General features: G+C 43.3%; 1 protein-coding gene across 9 annotated transcripts in view; it reads left to right on the forward strand.

Moving 5' to 3' along the window:
- Positions 1-23,385, forward strand: part of HERC2 (HECT and RLD domain containing E3 ubiquitin protein ligase 2) — a 235,206-nt gene that overhangs the window by 109,428 nt on the left and 102,393 nt on the right. For 6 of the 9 annotated variants that reach the window (XM_086363170.1, XM_086363210.1, XM_086363152.1 and 3 more), the window contains 13 exons: positions 6,509-6,696; positions 7,787-7,979; positions 9,231-9,413; positions 11,392-11,573; positions 12,303-12,450; positions 12,532-12,728; positions 12,967-13,197; positions 14,061-14,199; positions 16,058-16,201; positions 18,670-18,812; positions 21,858-22,125; positions 22,284-22,420; positions 22,883-22,981. In XM_086363170.1, the coding sequence (XP_086219296.1) occupies positions 6,509-6,696; positions 7,787-7,979; positions 9,231-9,413; positions 11,392-11,573; positions 12,303-12,450; positions 12,532-12,728; positions 12,967-13,197; positions 14,061-14,199; positions 16,058-16,201; positions 18,670-18,812; positions 21,858-22,125; positions 22,284-22,420; positions 22,883-22,981 (2,252 nt within the window). The remainder of the gene's footprint in view (positions 1-6,508; positions 6,697-7,786; positions 7,980-9,230; positions 9,414-11,391; positions 11,574-12,302; positions 12,451-12,531; positions 12,729-12,966; positions 13,198-14,060; positions 14,200-16,057; positions 16,202-18,669; positions 18,813-21,857; positions 22,126-22,283; positions 22,421-22,882; positions 22,982-23,385) is intronic. The other 3 variants (XM_086363184.1, XM_086363178.1, XM_086363216.1) reach the window with 2 other exon arrangements.

The raw sequence follows: 23,385 nt of genomic DNA on the forward strand, positions 1-23,385 counted from the left end.
GACCAGTTTTGTGAAGACCTGTGGTGTTGGAGAAGACTCTTGAGAGCCCCTTGGACTGCAAGGAGATCCAACCAGTCCATCCTAAAGGAGATCGGTCCTGGGTGTTCATTGGAAGGACTGATGTGGAAGCTAAAACTCCAATACTTTGGCCATCTGATGCGAAGACCCTGATGCTGGGAGGGATTGGGGGCAGGAGGAGAAGGTGACGACAGAGGATGAGATGGTTGGATGGCATCACCGACTCGATGGACATGAGTTTAAGTGAACTCTGGGAGTTGGTGATGGACAGGGAGGCCTGGTGTGCTGTGATTCAAGGGGTCACAAAGAGTCAGACGTGACTGCGCGACTGAACTGAGCTGATGACGCATTCTTGAACTCACACCAAAAAGTGATGTCCATAGGGGATTGGAATGCAAAAATGGGAAGTGAAAATATACTCAGAATGACAGGCAAATATGGGGTTGGAGTTTTGTCAAGAGAACACACTGGTCATAGCAAACACCCTTTCCCCAACAAACCCAAGAGACAACTCCACACATGGACATCATCAGATGGTCAATACTGAAATCAGATTAATTATGTTCTTTGTAGCCAAAGATGGAAAAGCTCTATATAGTCAGTAAAAACAAGACCTAGAGCTGACTGTGGCTCAGATCATGAGCTCCGTGTAGCAAAATTCAGGCTTAAATTGAAGAAAGTAGGGAAAACCACTAGACCATTCAGTTATAACCTAAATCAAATCCCTTAATGATTGTATGGTGGCGATGACAAATAGATTCAAGGGATTAGATCTGGTAGACAGAGTGCCTGAAGAACTATGAACAGAGGTACATAACATTGTACAGGAGGCAGTGACCAAAACCATCTCAAAGAAAAAGACATGCAGAAGGCAAAGTGGTTGTCTGAGGAGGCATTACAAATAGCTGTGAAAAGAAGTGAAAGGCAAGGGAGAAAGGGAAAGATATATCCAACTGAATGCAGAGTTCCACAGACTGGCAACGCCTTATTAAATGAACAGTGCAAAGAAATGGAGGAAAGCAACAGAATGGGAAAAGACAAGAGATCTCTTCCAGAAAGTTGGAGATATATTATCAAGGGAACATTTCATACAAGGATGGGTATGATAAAGGACAGAAAGGACACCCACTTAACAGAAGCAGAAGAGACTGGAAAGAAGAGGTGGCGTGAATACACAGAGGTATACAATGAAGGTATTAGTGACTGGCGGCATGACCAGAATGGTGTTTTCACTCACCTGGAGCAAGACATCCTGGAGTATGAAGTCAAGTGGGCTTTAGGAATCATTACTATGAACAAAATAAGAGGAGGTGATGGAAATCCAGCTGAGCTATTTAAATTCCTAAAAGATAATGCTGTCAAAGTGCTGCAGTCAGTATGTCAGCAAATTTAGAAAACTCAATGGCTACAGGACTGGAAAAGGTCAGTTTTCACTCCAATCCCAAAGAAGAAGCAATGCCAACAAATATTCAAACTACTGTACTGTTGCACTCATTTTGCATATTGGTAAGAAAGAAAGAAAGAAACAATGTGAAGTTGCTCAGTCGTGTGCGAGTCTTTGCGACCCTGTGGAGTGAGTGTCGCCTACCAGGCTTCTCCGGCCATGGGATTTTCCAGGCAAGAGTACTGGAGTGGGTTGCCATTTCCCTCTCCAGGAGATCTTCCTGACTCAGGGAATGAACTTGGGTTTCCCGCATTGTAGGCAGACACTTTATTATCTGAGCCACCAGGGAAGTCCATTACCAGGACTTCAACCAAGAACTTCCATATGTACAAGCTGGGTTTCAAGAGGCAGAGGAAGCAGAGATCAGATTGCCAACATTTGTTGCATCATGGTGAGAGCAAGGGAGTTCCAGAAAACATCTTAATTCTGCTTCATTGCTAAAGTCTTTGACTGTGGAAAATTCTTAAAGAGATGGGAATACCAAACCACCTTACCTTTCTCCTGAGAAACCTGTAAGTGGGTCAAGAAGAAAAAGTTAGAACCGGACATGGAACAATGGATTGGTTCAAAATTGATAGAAGAGTATGAGAAGGCTGTATATTGTCACCCTGCTTATTTAACTTTCTTGTAGAGTACATCATGTGAAATACTGAGTTGGAGGAATCAAAGATTGCTGGGAGAAATATCAATAATCTCAGATATGCGGATGATGCCGCTTTAATGGCAGGAAGTGAAGAGGAACTAAAGAGCCTCTTGGAGAGGGTGAAAGAGGAGAGGGGAAAAAGCTGGCTTGAAACTCAACGTTAAAAAAAAAAATAAGGTCATGGCATCTGGTCCTATCACTTCATGGCAAATAGAAAGGGAAAAAGTAGAAGCAGTGATCAATTTTATTGGGCTCAAAAATCACTGTGAATGGTGACTGTAGCCATTAAATTAAAAGACTCTTGCTCCTTGGAAGGAAAGCTATGAGAAAACTAGAGAGCATATTTTAAAGCAGAAATGTCACTTTGCCAGCAAACTTACTGTAATCATGTACGCATGTGAGAGTTGGACCATAAAGAAGGCTGAGTGCCAGAGAATTGATGCTTTCAAATTGTGGTGCTGAAGAAGACTGTGGAGAGTCTCTTGGATTGCAAGGAGATCAAACCAGTAAATCCTAAAGGAAATGAACCCTGAATATTCATTTGAAGGACTGATGCTGAAACTCCCATACTTTGGCCACCTGATGCGGCCAGCCAACTCATTGGAAAAGACCCTGATGCAAGGAAATATTGAAGGCAAAAGGAGATAGGGCGGCAGAGGATGAGATGGTTAGATAGCATCACTGACTCAATAGACATTAATTTGAGCAAACTCTGGGAGACAGTGGAGGATAGAGGAGCCTGGCATGCTACAGTCCATGGAGTTACAAAGAGGCAGACATAACTTAGTGGCCAAACAACAACAATACTGAATGACATTAGTCTCTGTACCCATACTTCTTGGCCATTTGTATATCTAGGAAATAATGTCTATTCAGGTCCTTTGCTCATTTAAAAATTCAGTTGTGTGTGTTGTTGAGTTGTAGAGGTCCTTTGACATTCTAGATACTAGACTGTTAACAGTGATATGATTGGAGGACTTTTTTTTTTTTTTTCCATTCTGGGTTTTATTTTACTTTGGTTTACAGAAATTATAAAATGTCTATTTATTAGTATTCTTATTATTCTTCTGTTGCTTGTGCTTTTGATGTTATGTCTAAGAAATACTTGGCAAATCCAAGGTCATGAGGATTACCCATTATATTTTCTTCATCAAGTCTTGTATTTAGTTTTGTGATCCACTTTAAGATGATTTTTTTAATATGATGTGAGATGAGGGTTCACTTTATTAATTTTTTGGTTATCCAGTTGTTTCAGTATCATTTTTTGGAAAGACTTCTCAAATTCTTAGCACCCTTGTCAGAAATCATCTTGACTGTAGCTATTTAAGTTTCCTTCTAGAATCTCAGTTTTGTTTGTGTTGTTCTGTGTGTCTGTCATTGCGCTAATCCCACACTGTTTTGAACACTGATAAAAGCTTTGTGTTAAGTTTTAAAATTGTCTTTCAGCTTTTTCTTTCTTGTGATTATTTTAGTTATTTCTGGTCCCTTGCATTTCCATATGACTTCCAGGTCTGGCTTTTCCGTGTTTGCTAAAGGGCCATTGAAATTTTCAAGGATTGTATTGAATCTGTACGTAGGTCCTTTTGGAGAGTACTGCCCTCTTAACAATATTAAGTCTTTTATTCCATGAATATGAGATTATTTTATATTTGTTTAGGTCTTCTTTCATTTCTTTGAGCAATATTTTATAGATTTTTGTTGTTGTTGTTATCAGGGTAATGCTGGCCTCATTGAGTAAGTTAGCGAGTAGTTCCCTCTTGTTCTGTCTTTGAAAGAGTTAGAATTGGTATTGATTCTTCTTTAGTGTTTGGTAGACTTTACCAGTTTAAGAAGAGATGTATGTGATGTAAGAGATGGATATGATGCCATCCAGCCATCACATACTGTTCACTGTTGATTCTATTGTTCTATTTATCTCTGTTCTAATGTTTGTTATTTCCCTTCTGCTACCTTTAGGTTTACTTAGTTCTTATTTTTCTAGTTCCCCCAGGTATAGTTAAGTTGTTTAGTTGTTTTGAGATCTTAAGTATGCATTTATAGATTTAAATTTCCTCCTTAGTACTGTTTTTGCTGCATCTCTTAAGCTTTGCTATATTGTGTTTTTGTTTTCATTTGTTTCAAAGTATTACTTTTTGTTGTGGTTTTTCTTTCTTTGTCCCGTTGAGTTTTCACATACTTGTGTGTTGTTTAGTTTTCACATATTTATGACATTCCTAGCTTTTGTTGTAATTTCTAGTTTCATTCCACTGTGATCAGAGAATATAATTTATATGATTTTAGTTTATTTCAGTTTATCATTTTGTGACCTCTCCTGGAGGGTGTTCCCTGTGAACACTTGAGAAGAGTGTGTTTTCTGCTGGTTGTGTATAGAATGTCTCTTCATGTCTGGTAAATCTGATTCATTTATAATGTTGTTCTTTGCTGAAATGTTTAGATACTGCAGAGCCAGTGTTCTAAATCCAAATCAAAGAGCAAAGCTTTCCTAAGCAATTTGATTTTGCTAGTCTTTGTGCCCACAGGACCCATTCAGAAATATGCACCAGACTCTGAGTCAGCATCTGATTTCTGTGGACCTCATTAACAACTAAAAATTGCTTTTAAAAATCTTAAAAATATATCTCCATCTAAAGTTGCCTCTATTTTCCTGTTGTCTCCCTTTTTTTCCAGAGACTCCAATAGGTAAAAGAGCACAAATTGTTAATTATGGGGGCTTCCTCTGTTAACAGTACTGACTGTGAAAAGCCAAGGAGTTGTGTCCAATGAATACATATCTCTCTTTGTTGCTTTCTCTAATCAAGGTGATTCTCCTTCATATAAGAAATCATAAGCATACAATATTTTATATTAAATTTTCTGTATATATTCACATACAATAGCCACAAAATACAAATCACTTAAAAAAAGATTCTCCTTTTTTCCTTATCGCAAAATGTATTCAAACCCTTGGCAGCAAATTCAGCGTTTACAGTGTTAACGTTATAGCTGCCTGGGGAGGTACCAGCTAGATGGAACCCCCGCCCCTTCTGGGGCCTCACAGAGGCACTCCCAGGTTGAGAAAAAGACTATTTTCCCTCCAGTTTATTTAAAGCTTTACTCCTGACCTGGGAATTGAGCAATGTTTTTTCCCTCCTTCTTGAAGGTGAGCAGAACACAAACTTTAACATTTTCACCCGACCAAGCCCAAAAAGGAATGTTTGGGGCCTTTTCTGTCCTGGAGAGAGAATAAAAACCACAGGGTTACCAGTGTGCATACCCCTCCCTCAGGCCAGCGTGCTGGTTCCTGGGGTTAAATTTCCTATTTCGAATACATTGGTAAATTTTCCTTCTCACGGATTACAGCTCACCTTCTGTTTTATACTGTGAGGGGTTCCATGGCCGCCAGGGACCATATTTTCATCATGTCCCTACTCCTTCATTTTCCCTTGTACCAGACAGTGGTTTTGCAATATTTGAGTGAGTTCGCATTGTTCTAACAAATCCTGTTGCTGCCACCCCTGTGTCAGGGTTCCCAAGACCACCTCCCGTTTTAATAATTTGCTCGCAGGCCTCACAAGACTCCAGATATAGTCACACTTAGGGCTAAAGTTTGTTACAGTGAAAGAGTAGGAAGCAGAATCAGCCGTGGCACATAGGTAAAGTGTGAGAGACCGGACACAAATCCTCTCCTGGGGGAGACACACAGAGTGCACTTAGTTCCCCTAGCAAAGAGTTGTGACCACACATGTGAAGTGTTGTCTTTACATGCAAAGTATGGAGACTTGGTGCCCTGGGCTTTCACTGGGGCAGGTCATGTAGGCATCTCTGCCCGGCACTTGAGTAAGCTTCACACCCCCCAGAAAGAAGCAGGTTTTAGCAGAGACCATGTTGTTTGTGCAGTGTAGGCACAGGAATGGCTTCTTGGCAGTTAAGGACTGGTGGGAGCCTTCACGAAATCCAGGTTCCCGAAGGCCAGCTGAGGGCCAACCCTATAAACAGGCTTTTCTGGGGACAGCAGTATCAGGCCTTCCTTATCAGCTCTTTTCTTCACATTACCATAATTAAAGGTTGTTAATTTCTCACAGTGTTAAACATTTAGGTGGTTTTGTATATCATTTGTTTTCCTGTTCTAATAATATGAGTAATGAGTGTCTCTCTAATCATTTTTGCTTTTTGGAGTGGATCATAATTCCTGGAAATAGAGTAAATATCTTTTCTGAGAGTTTCTAAAATCTTCTACATATTTCTAATACATATTTATATATTTTATCCTCTCCTTACCTTTTAAATGTCTTAGTTCTCATCAGTAAATCTTTGATGGTATTTGTTGTATTGGTAAAAACTACACTATAGATTATTTAAAATTATCATCTTCATTAATACTTAACTGCTTATTGGTTCATCTGCTTTTTCTGATGCTCTGATAGGCCCTAGTTGTGATAATGTTGAAGAAGACATGAATGCTTCTGCCCGAGGAGCTTCTGCTACAGTTTTGGAAGAGACACGGAAGGAAACAGCCCCGGTACAGCTGCCAGTTTCAGGGCCGGAGTTGGCCGCCATGATGAAGATTGGAACCAGGGTCATGAGAGGCGTGGACTGGAAATGGGGAGATCAGGTCCTTAGAGATTTGAGTTAAACGCTTTAGCCACACATTAGTCACCCTCTGCGCATCCTGACCTGCATGCAATGAGTGGGTGGAGACTGGAATAAATACCTACACTCAAAAGACAGGTGTGGTTGACAGGCGATGTAGTTACCGATTCCTGGGTGGGCAAATAGAATCTCAGCACCAGTAGAGAAGGGCAGCAGCCTGCTCCAGGGCCCTTGAACAGGACCACATCTTAGAGGAGTAGCTGCTTGTTTTGGGACACTCCTGGCCTAGGCTTGACTTGAGGCTCAGCCTGGACCAAGAGTAAGGGTGAGCAGGAGAGAGTAAACTGCATCTGAATAATCATGTCGTGAAAGCTCTGACCCTGCCTCTGTGAGCTGATGGCCAGGTGCCAGTTAGGTATCCTGACCCAGCAGCTACAGGCACCTGCTTGGGCAGTGTCCGTCTTTCCCCTTCTTCCCCCAGCACCTTGCTCACGTGTCTGTCGGGTCTCCCTGAGTAGATGTTGGGACTGGGCTCTACACCATTACTGGAGCAACTAGCTAGGCCAGTGCTCACCCTACTGTGATGTAGAGCATTCTTGTCTTGTCCAGGTTTTCTCAGCTTCATTCTTAAGCATGTACCTCCTGAGAATCATCTCAGAAATCAGTGTGTCCAGGACAAATAGCAGCATCCTGAAAACATCTTCTACTCGTAGAAATTAGAAGTAGAGTTTCAGTCTTAAGGTTTGAGGGAAAATTGAAGAGTGAAAGGGAGTGAGGAGATTCTGGTGCTTGTTTGAGGTTCCCAACCTTGTGAAGCCCCATGTGGGATAAGGGGGGGCCAGTGAGCAGGGTGGCAGAACCAGGCTGGAAAGTCTGGTGTCTGCATTGGCTTATAGAGGATGCTAAGTGAGGTGGTTCTTCCCCCACTTACCTCTTTTGTTAGGAGTGTGGGCAGATTAGTCCTGGTGTTCACTACAGTGATGAAGTGAGCTCTGAGTATAGGTGGATTTGGAGCCCTCTGCTGACTTGAAGTCTGTGCAGCCACCCTTATAGGCAGTGTTCCAGTGAGAGGCCTGCACTCTCTTAACCAGTCTTTGTTTTGGCTTCCTCAGGATGGACCTCCTCCTGGCCTTGGCCGTGTGATTGGTGAACTTGGAGAGGATGGGTGGATCAGGGTCCAGTGGGACACAGGCAGCACCAACTCTTACAGGATGGGGAAGGAGGGGAAGTATGACTTGAAGTTGGCAGAGCTCCCAGTCTCTACACAGCCTTCGGCAGAGGACTCAGACACAGAGGATGACTCTGGTGGGTGTTTGGGGCCCTGGCAAGCTGTGTGCATGTGCTGTTTGTCCTTTCTTTTGGGAGTGAGAGTGGCACTCCGTAGGTGAAGCTTTCCATGAAGGTCTGGTTGAAGCAGGCCCAGGGGCAGGATAGTTCCTGTCCCTCTTGGAGATAGTGTTGTGGAGGCAGGTGGATTTTCGGGGATCCCTGAGCCAGTGCCTTGTGTAGTGGACATAGCCTTGCCATGCCCTGAAGCATGTGTTTTTCCTTCTTTCACCTTCTCTCAGAATGTGTCACACAGTGCAGAGTTAGTACTTTACTGCCTTTGGTAAAATGAAGATGAGAATTTGATGACCTCAGAAAGTTAAACCCTATGTATTAAGAGGCAGAATTGTAGGAGGAGGGCTTCATGACATTTGTCAGACATGTCTGAAAGACCTTGGGATACCAGTCTTGGTGAGACTGTCCAGGAGGCTGGCACTGATTTGGGGCTCAGGTGTCTGCTGTATACATGGCATGACAGGCTCCCAAGATCACTTTTATGGTTAGGAGAGAAAACCCGAGAGACTGAGTTCACTAGAGAAAGGGTGGTGTGGAAGGTGGGCTAGGTGTTCTGTGCCCATGGTGTGTGTAGGCCACTCCACGCATATCAGATATAAACCGATGATGCCTGTCTGGGGCACTTTAGGAGTAGCACACGGGAAGCTGTGTGGCCCCACCTAGGTAGTCAATGCTGATTTGTTACTACTGGATCTGACAGTGTCTAGGCCAATTGTCCCTACTCCTACCTCTCTGCCAGGGGGTTTCCGTTGTGAAGTTGGGGCCTGAGCAGGGCTGGCCAAGTGACAGAAAGATGGTCCGGTTCCACGTGTATTCCTTATCAAAGATCCAGTGATCCGTACATGTGAGCATGTGGCTCCCTTCCATGGAAGCACCCACCTAATACTTGTCCAGGGCACAGCCACCTTAGCAGCAGCCAACTTCTGACGTTGAAGTTGTTTTTCTAAGGAATGAATCCTTGGAATTGTTCTGGTGTTTCTGAGCTGTAGGATGAGATTGCTTTAAAAAATTAAACTGTAATGGAAAAGTCTTATTCCCTTCAGTTAGGGTGAGTGTTCAGTGCATCCTGAATTCCATCTTTAATGTAAAGAACTGCTTCCCTGTCTACAGTAAGAGAAGAAGTATGTGATATTAAATCCCTTAAGTTAACATGTAGAGACATTTTCCTTTTTTTTTTTTGGAAGTGTAGTTCCTTATTTTGATTCTTTTTTTCAGAAGCTGAACAAATTGAAAGGAATATTCACCCCACTGCAATGATGCTTACCAGCACTGTTAATTTACTGCAAACTCTTTGTCTTTCTGCTGGAGTCCATGCTGAAGTTATGCAGAGCGAAGCCACGAAGACTCTCTGTGGGCTGCTGCGAATGTTGGTGGAGAGTGGAACAACAGACAAGACATGTATGCAGTGGGGAGTTGTGGGCCAGAGAGTCAGAACTGGGCTATCAGTTTGGGTGTGTGTGTATGTGGGTGATTGTGGGTGTGTGTGTGTCAGTGTGGTAAGGCTGCTGTGATGAATTACCACAGACATGGTAGCTGCATTCTCCGTTATCAGCACCACCCTTCACAGTGGTACGTTTGTCACAGTTGTTGAGCCTGCACTGATTTATCATTAGCGCCCACAGCTGGTAGTTCACAGTAGAGCTCACTCTGGGTGTTGCACACTCTGCGGGTGTACAAGGCACCACAGACACAACCTGCCACATCAAAGTACCATAGCCTGGGCCGTCTCAATTTCAGAAATTTACTTCTTCACAGTTCTGAAGGCTAGAAATTCAAGATCAAAGAATGAGCATATTGAGTTCTTTTTTATGAATCTGAGGGCAGAATCTGTTCATGGCCCTCTGTAACATCTGATGGTTTGCTGGCAATCTTTTGGCGTTCCTTGGCTTCCCTCATCTTCCCTTTGGCATCCCTCATCTTCACATGGCATCCTCCCTGTATGTGTCTGTCTCCAGATTTCTTTTTATAAGAATGTCAGTTACATTGTATTAAGGATGCACCCTAATCTAGTTTAACTTCATCTAAACTTAGTGCATCAGTTTCCAAACAAGGTTGCATTCTGAGGTACTAAGGACTAGGACTCCAACATGTGAATTGTCGCGGAACATAATTCAACTCTTAACAGAGGCTTAAAACAAGAACTTCACTCTCTCAGAATTCTAGATGGCAGAAGTCCAAAATCAAGGCATACTCCTTCTGACACTCTGGGGGAAGACCCTGAATTTTAGCTTTTGTACCTCCAGGCTTCAAAAGTGTGGTGTATGGTCACATCATTCCAGTTTCTGCCTCATCTTTAGTTGAATGCCTCCCCTCTTCTTTTCTGCCTCTTATTATAAGTACCTTCGTTCTATTTGGGGTTCACCCAAATCCAGTATAATGTCATCTCAATCTTTATCATAATTATCTCTGTGAAGAATTTATCTCCACATCTGACTCTGGGTGAACATGAATTTTGAGGGTACAATTCAGTCTACCAAAGTGTTTGAGTATGTGAATATGAGTATGTGTAAGTGTGGGAGAAGTTGAAGAAGTGATTGGAGCAAATGTGTATGTGTGTGTGTGCAAGTGTGTATGTGTATGCATGTGTGAATTTGAGTGAGATTGAGTGTGCATGTGTGTAGTTGGGTATGTGGAGAGTTTGACTGTGCGAGTGACTGTGAGAGTGGCGTCTGAGGTGGGGTGCCAGGGCCTGTGCACATGTGTTGTTAAGTGTGACTGAGTGAGTGGCATGAGCGTGTTTCTGAAGAGCAGTGTCCCTGGTGAACAGGGAGCTGGACTGTGGAAGCTGGGGAAGGGAGCTAGTCTGGTGTCTGAGCAGGTCACGTGGCATGCCCCCACCTCAGAGTCTCTGCCAGCCAGGAGGGTGTGGACACCCCAGGTGTCCATGAGTGCAGACCCTGGAGGAGCAGTCAGGGTCACTGTCTCATGAAAACCTCTTACTCTTTTTCTAGGAATACAGCCTTCTTAAAACTTGGGCTGGGAATTTATGATGCAGATTAAATATAAACAAGCTCATGGGAGATACTTAAAACATGTGAAATTTATAAACTATGGTATTTGCCCTCCCACAGATAACCTCTATTTGAATTGTAGATTGTTTTCCTACTGCTTAGAGACAGTACATAGATGAAATTCCTTAACGAGTTTGAATTACTCCATCTCCATGTACTTTAGAGATTTTAAAATGTGAAGTGTTCCTTGAGCTAACTTGCAAGTATTCTCCCGTTCTTCTCACTTAGAGTCAGTGACGTTGTAGTATATTTGTAAAGGAGCTTGTTATTGAAAATGTGTGACTTAGGTAAGTTGAAAGTAAAGGTGGTTCTGAGTGCTTGTTTTTAGAGCGTGAGTGCCAAGCTGGTCTGTCTTGCTCTGCCAGCCTCCCCCAGCAGGCTGGTGTGCCGGGAGCAGCACCGGAGCTGGTGCACCCTGGGCTTTGTGCGCAGCATCGCCCTCACGCCGCATATGTGCGCGGCCCTCAGCTCCCCGCCCTGGATCTCACTGCTTGTGAAGGTTGTGGAGGGACACTCGCCTTTCACCGCTGCCTCCCTACAGCGGCAGGTAACTAACTGTGCTGCCACACTGATCTACGCTCACTGTGAGTTTTGGGATTGGGAGCCCCATCAGCGTTGGCATCAGGCTGGCCATTGTAATTAGGTTCCTGAGTGCAGAAAAGAACTAACACAGGGTGGATTTTCTAGGTACCAGTGCATACTAAGTCTCCTCAGTTGTTTCAATGCTTTATGACCCTTGAACTGTAGCCTGCCAGGCTCCTCTGTCCATAGAGATTCTCCAGGCAAGAATACTGGACTGGTTGCCACTTCCTACTCTGGGGGATCTTCCCGACCCAGGGATTGAACCTGCATCTCTTACGTCTCCTGCATTAGCAGGCGGGTTCTTTACCACTAGGGCCACCTCGGAAGCCCTGAGACAAGAGGCTAAAGATATTGATTATTTTAAATTGATGAAGTTGTTAAGCCTTAGATGACTTGCTTTTCTATGATCAGCTGCTCTCATCTTCACCATAGTTGTGGTATACTTGTCTTGAGAAGAATTAAACTAAAGAAATTATTTTTTAATTAAATGAGTATCTGCATGTGTAATGTAGCTTATTTTTAACCTGATAATTCATATTATTAATCAACTTTGAGGTAATTATGTGGCTGTAAAATAGTTAGAATTTTCACACGATTAATTGCATTACAGGAACAAAAATTAAAATCTTTTACCTCATAATTTTTCAGATAATGGCTTTCTTTAATACTTGCTGTTTTAAATTACCTTTATCAGATCTTAGCTGTACATTTGCTGCAAGCAGTACTGCCGTCATGGGACAAGACAGAGCGGGCCAGGGACATGGAGTGCCTTGTGGAAAAGCTCTTTGGTTTCCTGGGCAGCTTGCTCACCACCTGCTCTTCAGATGTCCCATTCCTCAGAGGTGGGCATCTCTCCCCCTTCCTGGTGTCCTGGGTGAGCAAGCAGGGCGTCATGTAGCCCTTCCTTTGTGTGTGTTCTACAGAATCCACTCTGAGGAGGCGGAGGGCCCGCCCGCAGGCTTCCCTGACTGCTACGCACAGCAGCACGCTGGCGGAGGAGGTGGTGGCGCTGCTCCGCACCCTGCACTCCCTGGGCCAGTGGAACGGGCTCATCAACAAGTACATCAACTCACAGCTCCACTCGGTTACTCGCAGCTGTGCAGGAAAGCCGGCTGAAGGGGTGGGTGCTGCATGCGCTTTGCACATCTGGTAGTGTTTCTCTGTAGAATGTTGATTTAACTTTCAGATTGTCTTTTTAAATGCCATGTATTTTGTTCATGGATATATTTAAAAATATTTTTTACTGGAAAAAATTATTGAGGAAACTAATATAAAAAGTAAATTTGGCTTAATTGTAATGTATAAGAAGTAGGTTACCTCTCTGGGCTCTCCTCAAGTTTGCTGTCTGTCTGCACTAGGCTCTGTTAGATGACTACTTTCCTGACTGTGAGAACCCTGAGGTGGGGAGCCTCATGGCAGTCCTGGCTGTCATTGGAGGCATTGACGGCCGGTTGCGACTAGGGGGACAAGTCATGCATGATGACTTTGGAGAAGGCACCGTGACTCGCATCACTCCGAAGGGCAAAATCACTGTGCAGTTCTGTGACTTGCGAACCTGTCGTGTTTGCCCACTGAATCAGCTGAAGCCAGTAAGTGAACTTATGTTCAGGTTGCTAGGTAGTAAGGTGAAGGGCTTTTATATTAGAACCAGAAGGAGCTTGATTCTTGTGGTTTGGGTCTGCCTTCTAGGTAGCTATCCACCTTGAGGAAAACTGCCTTTCTTTCTCTGTTTGCATTCCATTCCTGTGGTTAATCAGGTCTCACAGGGTTGTATAGATTAGCAGTTCATGTGTCTTATTTTAGCCTTTAAAGACATGAAAGGGTGTTAGTTATTTAGAAGATCTTGTGTAAGTGTATTAGTTGTATTTATTTTAGAATGTGAATTTATGAAATTTATTTTTTATAGAACAATTCAACTTTCAAAAAACCTAAAAATGATTCCTTTAAAATGATGATCTTTGTTCATGTAGAAAATGCTTAATTACTGTGTTGAGTGACATGACTATATTTAGCAGGTACTGTCATCTTAAATCTGTGAACTGGGGGTCCATTCGGAAAGTGAGTGAATTATGTACTTTGTGTAACCTAAGTGCAAGTGAAAGTGAAAAAGTGCACTTTTACTGTATGTTTCAATACAGTACTGTTTTTGATGATTATAGGATATGCATGTCATAGAAAATTTGAAATGTATAGAAAATACTTGAGAATAACAACCACCATCATGTAATCATTGTTAAAAAGTTGACAAGAAAAAATTAGGTTATATTTACTATACATGTAAGTCTTTATCTTACCTTCAGGGTCATCTGTCAAAATTATTTTCAGATGTAAAAACAGTTTTGAATACATGTGTTATTTTAGAGTTAAGATTCCTGATTATGCTAACTTTTCAGAACATTTGTTTGTTCTTTTCAATGGACACACTTTGAAGGTTTCTATGCTCTTTCTTTAGCTCCCCGCCGTGGCGTTCAGTGTCACTAACCTGCCCTTCACAGAGCCCATGCTGTCTGTGTGGGCTCAGTTGGTGAACCTCGCTGGAAGCAAATTGGAAAAGCACAAAATAAAGAAATCACCTAAACAGGGTTTTGCAGGTCAGTACATGTGCTTCATGATGAAACAGCTACAGTCTTAACTAGTGTTTGAGCAGTGTTTGTCCTTTTGTCAGAGTAAGTTCTTGCATTGCTGAAGCCTTTGCATTCAGATGGATTGGCCATTGGTTGAGCGATGATGGGAGTGGTGATGAGAGTGTGCGATACAAAGAATGATGCTGGGGTAGGGTGGCACCTGAAGAACACCGGCCAGCGTATATTCTGAGCACACCTTTTGAAGAGGAGTCTGTTTTCTGTCTCACTGCCCATCAACCCCCTGTCTTAATCACACTTTGGGACCTCTGCTCCTGGCCTCATGACAGACATACCCAGCAGGGCCTGTGTGCTTTGTCCTGCTTCACGTGGTATTTGGATGCAGGCCGCCCATGAAAGACCAAGGCCACTCATGCTTAAAATATTCCTCTTCCACTGCTGTCTTGATTTTCTTTACATTGCTGCTCATATGTTCTTTGAGAGTTCTTCTCCCTGACTATTCTTTGCACATTGGAAATCCTTGAGGTTTCATCCATAATTTCTAGCTCTTTAGGTCCACTCTTCTTGAGTTTTCTCACCCATTTCTCCCATCCCTGTAATTGCTGCTGTAGGATTAATGATGATGAACACTTTTAACTCTGGATCTCCAGTTCACATATCTGGCTAGAGGGTCAGGTGCAAGTAAACCATGGCATGTCCACAATTCAACTAACTGTGTCCCTTAGCCAGTGTTTCCTGCCTGCCAGGTACTGGCGCTTGCTGCCCTAGCGCCACCCCTCACTCTCCCTGTGCCCTCCTACCCACATTCCCACAGCTCCAAGCTGCCGTCCATGACCTCCAGCATGTCTTGCTTTGGAATGCTGCAGCTATGATTGTAGTCTCACTCCTCTTGCTGCTGCTGCTGCTGCTGCTAAGTTATTCCAGTCGTGTCCGACTCTGTGCGACCCCATAGACAGCAGCTCACCAGGCTCCCCCGTCCCTGGGATTCTCCAGGCAAGAACACTGGAGTGGGTTGCCATTTCCTTCTCCAATGCATGAAAGTGAAAAGTGAAAGTGAAGTCGCTCAGTCGTATCTGACTCGTAGCGACCCCATGGACTGCAGCCTACCAGGCTCCTCCGTCCATGGGATTTTCCAGGCAGGAGTACTGGAGTGGGGTGCCATTGCCTTCTCTGTACTCTTCTTGTGGGCTGCCTATATCTTTGTAGTGTCTTCCCTAGGCTGTTCCTCAGTCAACTCAGGGACATTACTGCAGTTGTTGGATTAGATAAAATTCGAGAGCTATCAGGGAAGCCCCAAGATTCTAGAGAGTGCCATGATTTTGATGAGTTACAGAACTGTATGTTGTAAGTCTCTGACAAAATTGTCTCATAGATGTCTTGGCATGACAAGAAAGTATTTTATTTGTGATGTAGGTATGGGGTTGAAATTTTAGCAGTTTAGGAAATATTTGATTATACTAGCGATAGTTATGGAAAAGGAAATGGCAGCCCATTCCAATGTTCTTGCTTGAATAATCCCATGGCGAAAGGAACCTGGTGGGCTACCGTCCATGGGATTGCAAAGAGTTGGACACAACAGAGTGGCTGAGCATGCATGCAGCAATAGCTAACTTGATTCTAACTATGTTAAGCCATAATCGTCACCCCTACCCAAAGTAATGCATGGGGAGCAAGAAAGGGAGAAGACCTGGGGGAGGAAGAGCGTGCTTTCCCACAACACTGGGAAAGGCAAGTCTTTGATTGCAGACAGACTTTGACATGATCAGCTGAGTCCCTCAGGGCAGGACCTCCTCAGGGCTGAGCAGCAGCTGAGGTGGTACGCCCAAGCAGCATGTGCCTTTCCTGCTCAGTCCTTTTTTTCCCACAGGACAAGTAGACTTGGATCTGCTGAGGTGCCAGCAATTAAAACTGTATATTCTGAAGGCGGGCCGTGCTCTGCTTTCCCACCAGGACCAGCTCAGGCAGATCTTGTCTCAGCCAGCTGTTCAGGAGGCTGCAGCTGCTCATACAGGTATCTTTTTAAGGAGCTCTTTTGGATCTGTAAGAAAGGCAGAAATAGAAAACAGGCAAGGAACATGAGAGGGAAAATACAGATGGCTTCTACATGTGCAGTTCGGCCAGTATCTGATGAAAAGTGATAGACAAACCTGACGGGGTTTGGTGGGGAGGAGGGAAACAGTGTTCTCTTGCCTCCGTATATAAGGTGTGGTCTGAGTACCAGTAGCATTGATGACACATATGAGGAACATGTAGAAATGTGGACTCTCAGGCTGCACCGCAGAGCTAAAAAATCCGGATCTGTATCCTTTAATAAGGCGGTAAAGTGGTTCACATGTGCATAGAGTGGCACCACCCTAACACTTTGCTATGCTAGTGGGAATTTAAGTTGGTAGAACCATCTAACAGTCATTTGAGTAAATGTTAGACTTTAAAATACATACATTTGTATATTCACTGATTAATAAGTTGTCTTGTGGGAATTTATCACATGAAAAGATGTCGTGGTGCTGACATCTTTTTACATCTCATCTGGAAACACGTGACACATGTTTCCAGATGCTCATTATAGCTTTTTTTGTTGATATTATTTTTGTGCTGACACCTGAATGCCCATTATTAGATGGTGTACCTATATAGTGGAATACCATGCACCATTCACAAATGATGATACATATATAGGTGTAATACCATGGGAATAGCAAAATGATAAAAAGATATTGCTGTATACATCTGTTTGTAGATTTGCATTCATCTGCTTACCAGAATAGTGATAGTAGAATTTCATCTGACTATTTTCTTTGTACTTTTCTGTATTATCTCAGTTTTCTGGAGTGAGCTCATTTCATTTTGAATAGGAAAAAAAAAATATGAAATATGTTTTTATTATCTCCTATTAAAAGACATTGTGGTAAATATTATGGAAAACAAGATCGTCTTTGTTTATGATTTACTGTCTGGAGTCAGGGTGGGGAGAGAAAATGAGAGTAGATGGCACTGTCCAAGGTATGGGCCTCTGTGCTATAAGACGTGTGAGCACAGTTTCACAGGCGCCCTGGGGTGCTGGAGCTGAGGTCTGGGGAGAGCAAGCAGCCTTTGAGGTGTGTGGCAGCCCTGGCTGCAGGGGTAAGGACTTTCCATCCTGGGGGAGGAGACAGTAGGAGCAGAGGCATAAGCAGTGAATATTTGGGTACTGACCTTTGCAAGGAGCTCAGGATTTATTGATGAATATGGGGCTAAAGCTGGGGAGAGGTCAGCTGAATCATGTGATAGAGTGCAATGGCTACCAGGGTGAAATGTAAGGCTGACTGGGAATATGTGGCAGGGCTTCACATGATAAGGAGGATATTCAGGATGACAAATATGCTAGTGAGTTATAGGAGCATTTGAAACTGGGAGATCATGGAGTTGGGGAAATCCTGTCAAGTGATAAAGTGTCTTCCAAGGGAAGGCATGAAAAAATGGAAAGAAAGTACCAGTAGAGACTGTGATGCTATAGTCTTTTTAGATGATGACCTTTTGGAAAATCAGTGGCAAGTCAAAGGTGGCTAATGTTTCAAGCTCAAGTTATAGGGAAGACAGGGAGAAGTGCTATTGACAAAATTAGAAAGTCCAATGGAGTATGTGGTGTTTTTCCTTGACTTAAGAGTTACGTTTCCTCGACTTAACGAATTTAATTACAGCATGCTGAGTATGAAGTAAATCTAATAAAAGTGCAGATTCATTCTGTATTAGACATTAGGGACCTTGAAGATAATCCACAACTGTAGAGGATCAGGAAACCAGAGCCCAGGAAATTGGATTGACTGCTCTGTGGTTATCCCCCTGAGGAACTATGGCAGCACTGAATCAGGATTACCATCCTGCACTTGGGGCAGAACAGGGGCTCCAGATGGAGCTGTCTAGAACAGGGCTTTAAGGAAAACACCACAGCCACCTGTCTTACAAAATTTTATGGTAACATTGCTGCTAGCTGCACCAGCTGGTTTATATGTCATCTCTGGCTTCTTTTACATTTCAGTGGCAGAGTTGAGTAGCTGTGACAGATCCTATGGTCAGTAAGCCTAAACTATTTACTCTCTGGCACTTTGAGAAGATTTACAACCCCTAGACATATTTGGGTTAGGTGTCAGTTTATAGTCTGAACAAGGGTTAACAAAAGCTAGGGCTGGAGATACAAACTTGGGGGTTTCATAGAAGAGGTTTCTGCAGAAATGAGTGTACACCAAAATGGCAAAGGCAAAGAACTGGACTAAGGGCAGTAATCTGGGAAGTAGCTTTGGTTGGCTTTAAAGACACAGACAGATGAACTAAAGAAGGACTGAGGCCAGAATGTAGGGAGTGAAAAAGCCTTGAAGATTTTGCTTGTCTAATGCTTGATTAGGTAGAAATCATATCTGGTTTAACATGATTAGTGCACTGTCTTTCATAGTAAAGAGGTGTATGTGGTTGAATATATCCATATTTTGTTTTTAAATTCAGATGATGGCGCAGCTGTATCCCCTGACCTTGTGGACATGTCTCCTGAAGGGCCGCAGCCCCCCATGATCCTCTTGCAGCAATTATTGGCCTCGGCCACCCAGCCGTCTCCTGTGAAGGCCATATTTGACAAACAAGAGCTTGAGGTATAGTCAGTAGACCTGGTAGTTTTACTCTGCTGCATTAAACTATAAACAGCTTTATTTTGTGTGTGTGCCAGAAGTGTATTCTTTTAAGGATATGGTTTGAATTTTAAATGATATGCCAAAATAATTCTTAGGACTAGGTAGGTTTTAACCGTATCTGTCATAGAGCACTGCAGTACTAGTCAGACAATGAATGAGTTAAAAGTTTAATCTTATTTTGAGTTTCTGTAAATTGTTTGTAAAAATTAACTAGATTCATCATGAGTTAATGCTCAAGTATTCATGGAGGGATCTTTTTCCAGGATTATTGAAAGAGTGCTGTTAGACCTAGGAGCACTGTATGGTGCTTGCTCGTTTGTTTCACTCACTCCAAAGCCTTTCTTGAACATGCCCAGGCTCTCAGCCAACGCCCTGTTTTGGAGCATGTGCCCTGCACTGCACGCGCTGTGGACTGCGGGGAGGGGGCCTGTGGGCGTGTTCCCATAGAAGAGACCTGATCAGGACTGAGTATGATGGAAACTCCATGGCCCACTACATGGAAGACTAGATATTTTAAAAAATCTTTCTTGCTGTGTACTATATTAAACATTCTGAAAAAAAAATCAAAGACAGGAGTAAAATCTTGAGCAGACAGTTTGGCAGGTGGAAAATACCCTCGTAGAAATCCTCAGAGACTAAGACCCTGTGGGGAGCCAGGATCCAGAGTGAGTTGGGAAGCCAGTTGGGTGTAAAGGGATTCTTCAGGAAATACTGGGCATGGGGGCAGCAGAGAGAGGAGGGTGCCAGGCTTTCTCAGACCAAGTCCGAATGACATCTGCTCCTTAGGTCTGAAAACCTGAGATGAGAGATTGGGTTAAAGTTGTTGCAAGGCTATGTTGCCAGTCATTTGTCAGATAAAAACAGGATGCGGAGGAATGAGGAACTAATCAATGAAAAGGGTGTTGAGCAGATGCAGCCCAGAGCCATGTTGGGAGATGCCCAGAGTTGAGGGAAAAATAAGACTTGGAGAAACAAGTAGACCTAGAGTTGTCCTTTATGAATCAGGAAGGGCTTTTGTACCAGAGAGAGAGCCACGATTGTTTTGTCTCCCTTGATTCTTTTTTTTTTTAAAGATTTATTTATTCATTATTTGGCTGTGGTGGGTCATTTCTACACGTGGGCTTTCTCTGGTTTTGGTTCGTGGGCTTCTCATTGCGATGACTCTTCTTGTTGGGGAGCACAGGCTGTAGGTGCGAGGGCTTCCGTAGTTGTGCCTTGCAGGCGCTCGTGCCCTGGCTCAGCAGTTGTGGCCTATGGACTTAGTTGCCCCATGGCATGTGGGATCTTCTTGGACCAGGGATCCAGTTGGTGTCCCACATTGCAAGGTGGATTCTTAACCACTGCACCACCAGGGAATCCCCTCTCCCTTGATCCTGATGGAAATTCATGTGACATTTTATTGTTCTATATGAAGTGTCTTTTATTTTCTTTTTTAGATGGTTCAGTATGTGGTAGTTTTCTTCAGTCTTAAGGAGGTTGGTTCTAGAATTTTTGGTGATGATTTATCATTTTCCCCTTAGGGCTGGCTCCTAGTCTCTAGTTCTGTGAGATTTAGGACCTCTTCCAGTGGAAACCTTTGTGTCTTGACCAAAATGCTGAAACTTCATTCGACTGGGATGGCATGCCATCTTCTTAGCACTGGGTCTCCCAGCAGTTTCTTCTGGCTGGGCCCCTCAGTCTCACACATGGTCAGCTTTGCAGTCAGCCCAGGATTTGAGGTCGCACATTTTGTGGTTCTCCCTCACCTGTCCTTGCTCGAGCAGGCTGCTGCCCAGTGACACTGCCCCTGTTAGTGGCTTCCCTGTGGGCTTCCCTTGTGCTCAAGGTTGCCCCTATTCCTGTTTTCTCCAGGGTCTTCAAACAGTTTTTAAGAATATTTTGACCAAAATTCATAATTATTACCAAATCTGGAAGACCCAGCAGTGGCCACAGGACTGGAAAAGGTCAGTCCTTATCCTGATTCCCAAGAAGGGTAGTACCAAAAAATGTCCTAACCATCGGAAAATTGCACTCATCTCCCAAGCTAGTAAGATCATATTTAAAGTCTTGCCTGCTAGGCTTTAGCATTATGCCAACCAAGAACTTCCAGATATCCAAGCTGGGTTTAGTAAAGGCAGAGGAATCAGAGATCAAATTGCCAGACTTCGTTGGGTCATAGAGAAAGCAAGGGAATTCCAGAAAAATATGCACCTCTGCTTCATCGACTACGCTAAAACCTTTGACTGTGTGGATCATAACAAACTGGGAAAGCTCTTAAGAAGATGGGAATACCAGGCCATCTTGTTTCTCTCCTGAGAAACCTGTATGCGGGTCAAGAAGCAACAGTTAGAACCCTGTATGGAACAACTGATTGGTTTAGGATTGAGAAAGGAGTCCGACAGGGCTGTCTGTTGTCTCTCTGTTTATTTAACCATTATGCTGAGCACATCCCAAGAGAAATGTCAGACTGGATGAGTTACAAGCTGGAATCAAGATAGACGGGAGAAACATCAACAACCTCAGATGGGCGGTTTCCTCTAATGGTGGAAAGTGAAGAGGAACTAAAGAACCTCTTGATAAGTGTAAAGGAGGAGAAAAAAACTTAAAACTCAGTATTAAACTAGGATCATGGCATCTAGCCCCATTACTTTATGGCAAATACTGACTTGTCTTTGGGAACGGCAAGGGTCTGTTTCTCCCACCCCATCAAACCTCTCACCTTGGCTTGTTGCTCACTCATAGCTCAGTGCTTCTGTGAAGTTTCCTTAGTGGACATTGCTAATTTGGTAATTTATCAGGTAGACTGTGTGTACTGAAGCTGAAGTTATTGGGCCATTGAATCTTTCCACTGCATTAAACTGTGAAAGTTGTCTTTTTTTAAACATGTTTTATCCATTCGTTTAAAAATACACATGTAAGCCTAGGTTTCTATATTTCTGCACTGCAGTTTGTTGTAGTAGTCTGTACTTTCCATTTCTCTAGACTTCTTAGTCCTCTGATTTACAAACTCTGCTTTCATTTGCCCAGGCTGCTGCCTTGGCTGTGTGTCAGTGTCTGGCTGTGGAGTCTACCCACCCATTGAGCCCTGTGTTTGAAGACTGCAGCTCCAGTGAGGCCACGACCCCCGTCCCTGTGCAGCATATTCGCCCAGTCAGAGCGAAGAAGCACAAGCAGTCTCCTGGTCCTGTTCTGCCTGTTGTAGTTCAGCTCATGGAAATGGGATTTCCTAGAAGGAACATAGAGTTTGCACTCAAGTCACTCACTGGTGCCTCTGGGAATGCTGCTGGCTTGCCAGGTACTGTATTTTCCTTATGGTTGTTTGACTTAATGTGCCTATTAATGTGCCTACCCTTCTGTTCGTAGGCTTCCCTTGAAATACTAATGTCAGAGGCCCCTCGGGCACGCAATCGCTGTGGTCCTCATTGTGGTTGTGCTGTGTGTGCTTGCTCCTAGGCGTGGAAGCCTTGGTTGGGTGGCTGCTGGACCATGCTGATGTGCAGGTCACGGATCTCTCGGATGCAGACACAGGGTCTGAGGAATGTTCAGACGAGGAGGTGGTGGAGGATGTGGATGACACGGCCTATGCTATGGTCTGTGCTTCCCTTGTGCCCGTCTGTTCTGAGTTCTGGATTCCTCTGCACTACTCCATGGGGCCTATCTGTGGTTCTGCTGGGCATGTGGCAAAGCTACTAAGTGCTGCCTGGGATTTCTGTGCCTTAATTACTTTTAGCTTTAACATCTGTTGATGTTGGGCCGCCATTAGAGAAGATCTTAAAAAAAATCATTATTTACATGACATATTTACTTCTGATTTGAGTAAGTTGTTTTATGGGACTGATTTGGAATTGCCTCAGAAATTTTCTGTACTTTCAGCTTTTGAGATTTATTCTGCTTACAGTGCTGTTGCTATTAGTCTTTTTTTAAGTGAAGAATTTTATAGTGAAAACATAGAATATTATTACTTTTTTAATATCATGGATTTCACTTACTACTTTCTTTTTAAGTAGGTTTATCTGGTTCACCATTTAAAAAAAAGTATTTATCTTTTGTAGTCCACTGGTGCTGTTGTAACAGAGAGCCAGACTTATAAAAAGCGAGCTGATTTCTTAAGCAACGATGATTATGCTGTGTATGTGAGAGAGAATATTCAGGTGAGTAATGGTATTGGGCTAGAACCTTGATTGCTTAGGTTTTCATTCAGCAAATGTTTGAGCATCTCAGAAAGTCAGAGAGGGAGGGCCCAGCACAAACCAGGGGAGGAACAATGACTGGAGCAGAGGACAGAGGAGCAGAAGATGTGCAGAAAGTGGCTTGTCCACAGTGATGTGGCACACACACCCGTGCTTCCTGATTATCCCTATTCTGGACACTTTTATAATCTATTTTTGCTTTTTTTTTTTTTAAATATTACTCTTCTTGCCATCTAATTGTAAATTTTCGCTATGCTTTTTGTGTAGTCCTTTTCAATCTTAAATTCTTTCTTTTCCTGTTTTAGTTCTTTTGTTATAGTTAGAATGTGTGTGTGTGCTAAGTGGCTTTAGTTGTGTCTGACTCT

The sequence above is a fragment of the Bos grunniens genome, chromosome 2 (genome assembly GCF_055505025.1).
Source record: "Bos grunniens cultivar Pamir isolate PY7600 chromosome 2, Bosgru_T2T1.0, whole genome shotgun sequence".
Classification (NCBI taxonomy): Eukaryota; Metazoa; Chordata; class Mammalia; order Artiodactyla; family Bovidae; genus Bos; species Bos grunniens.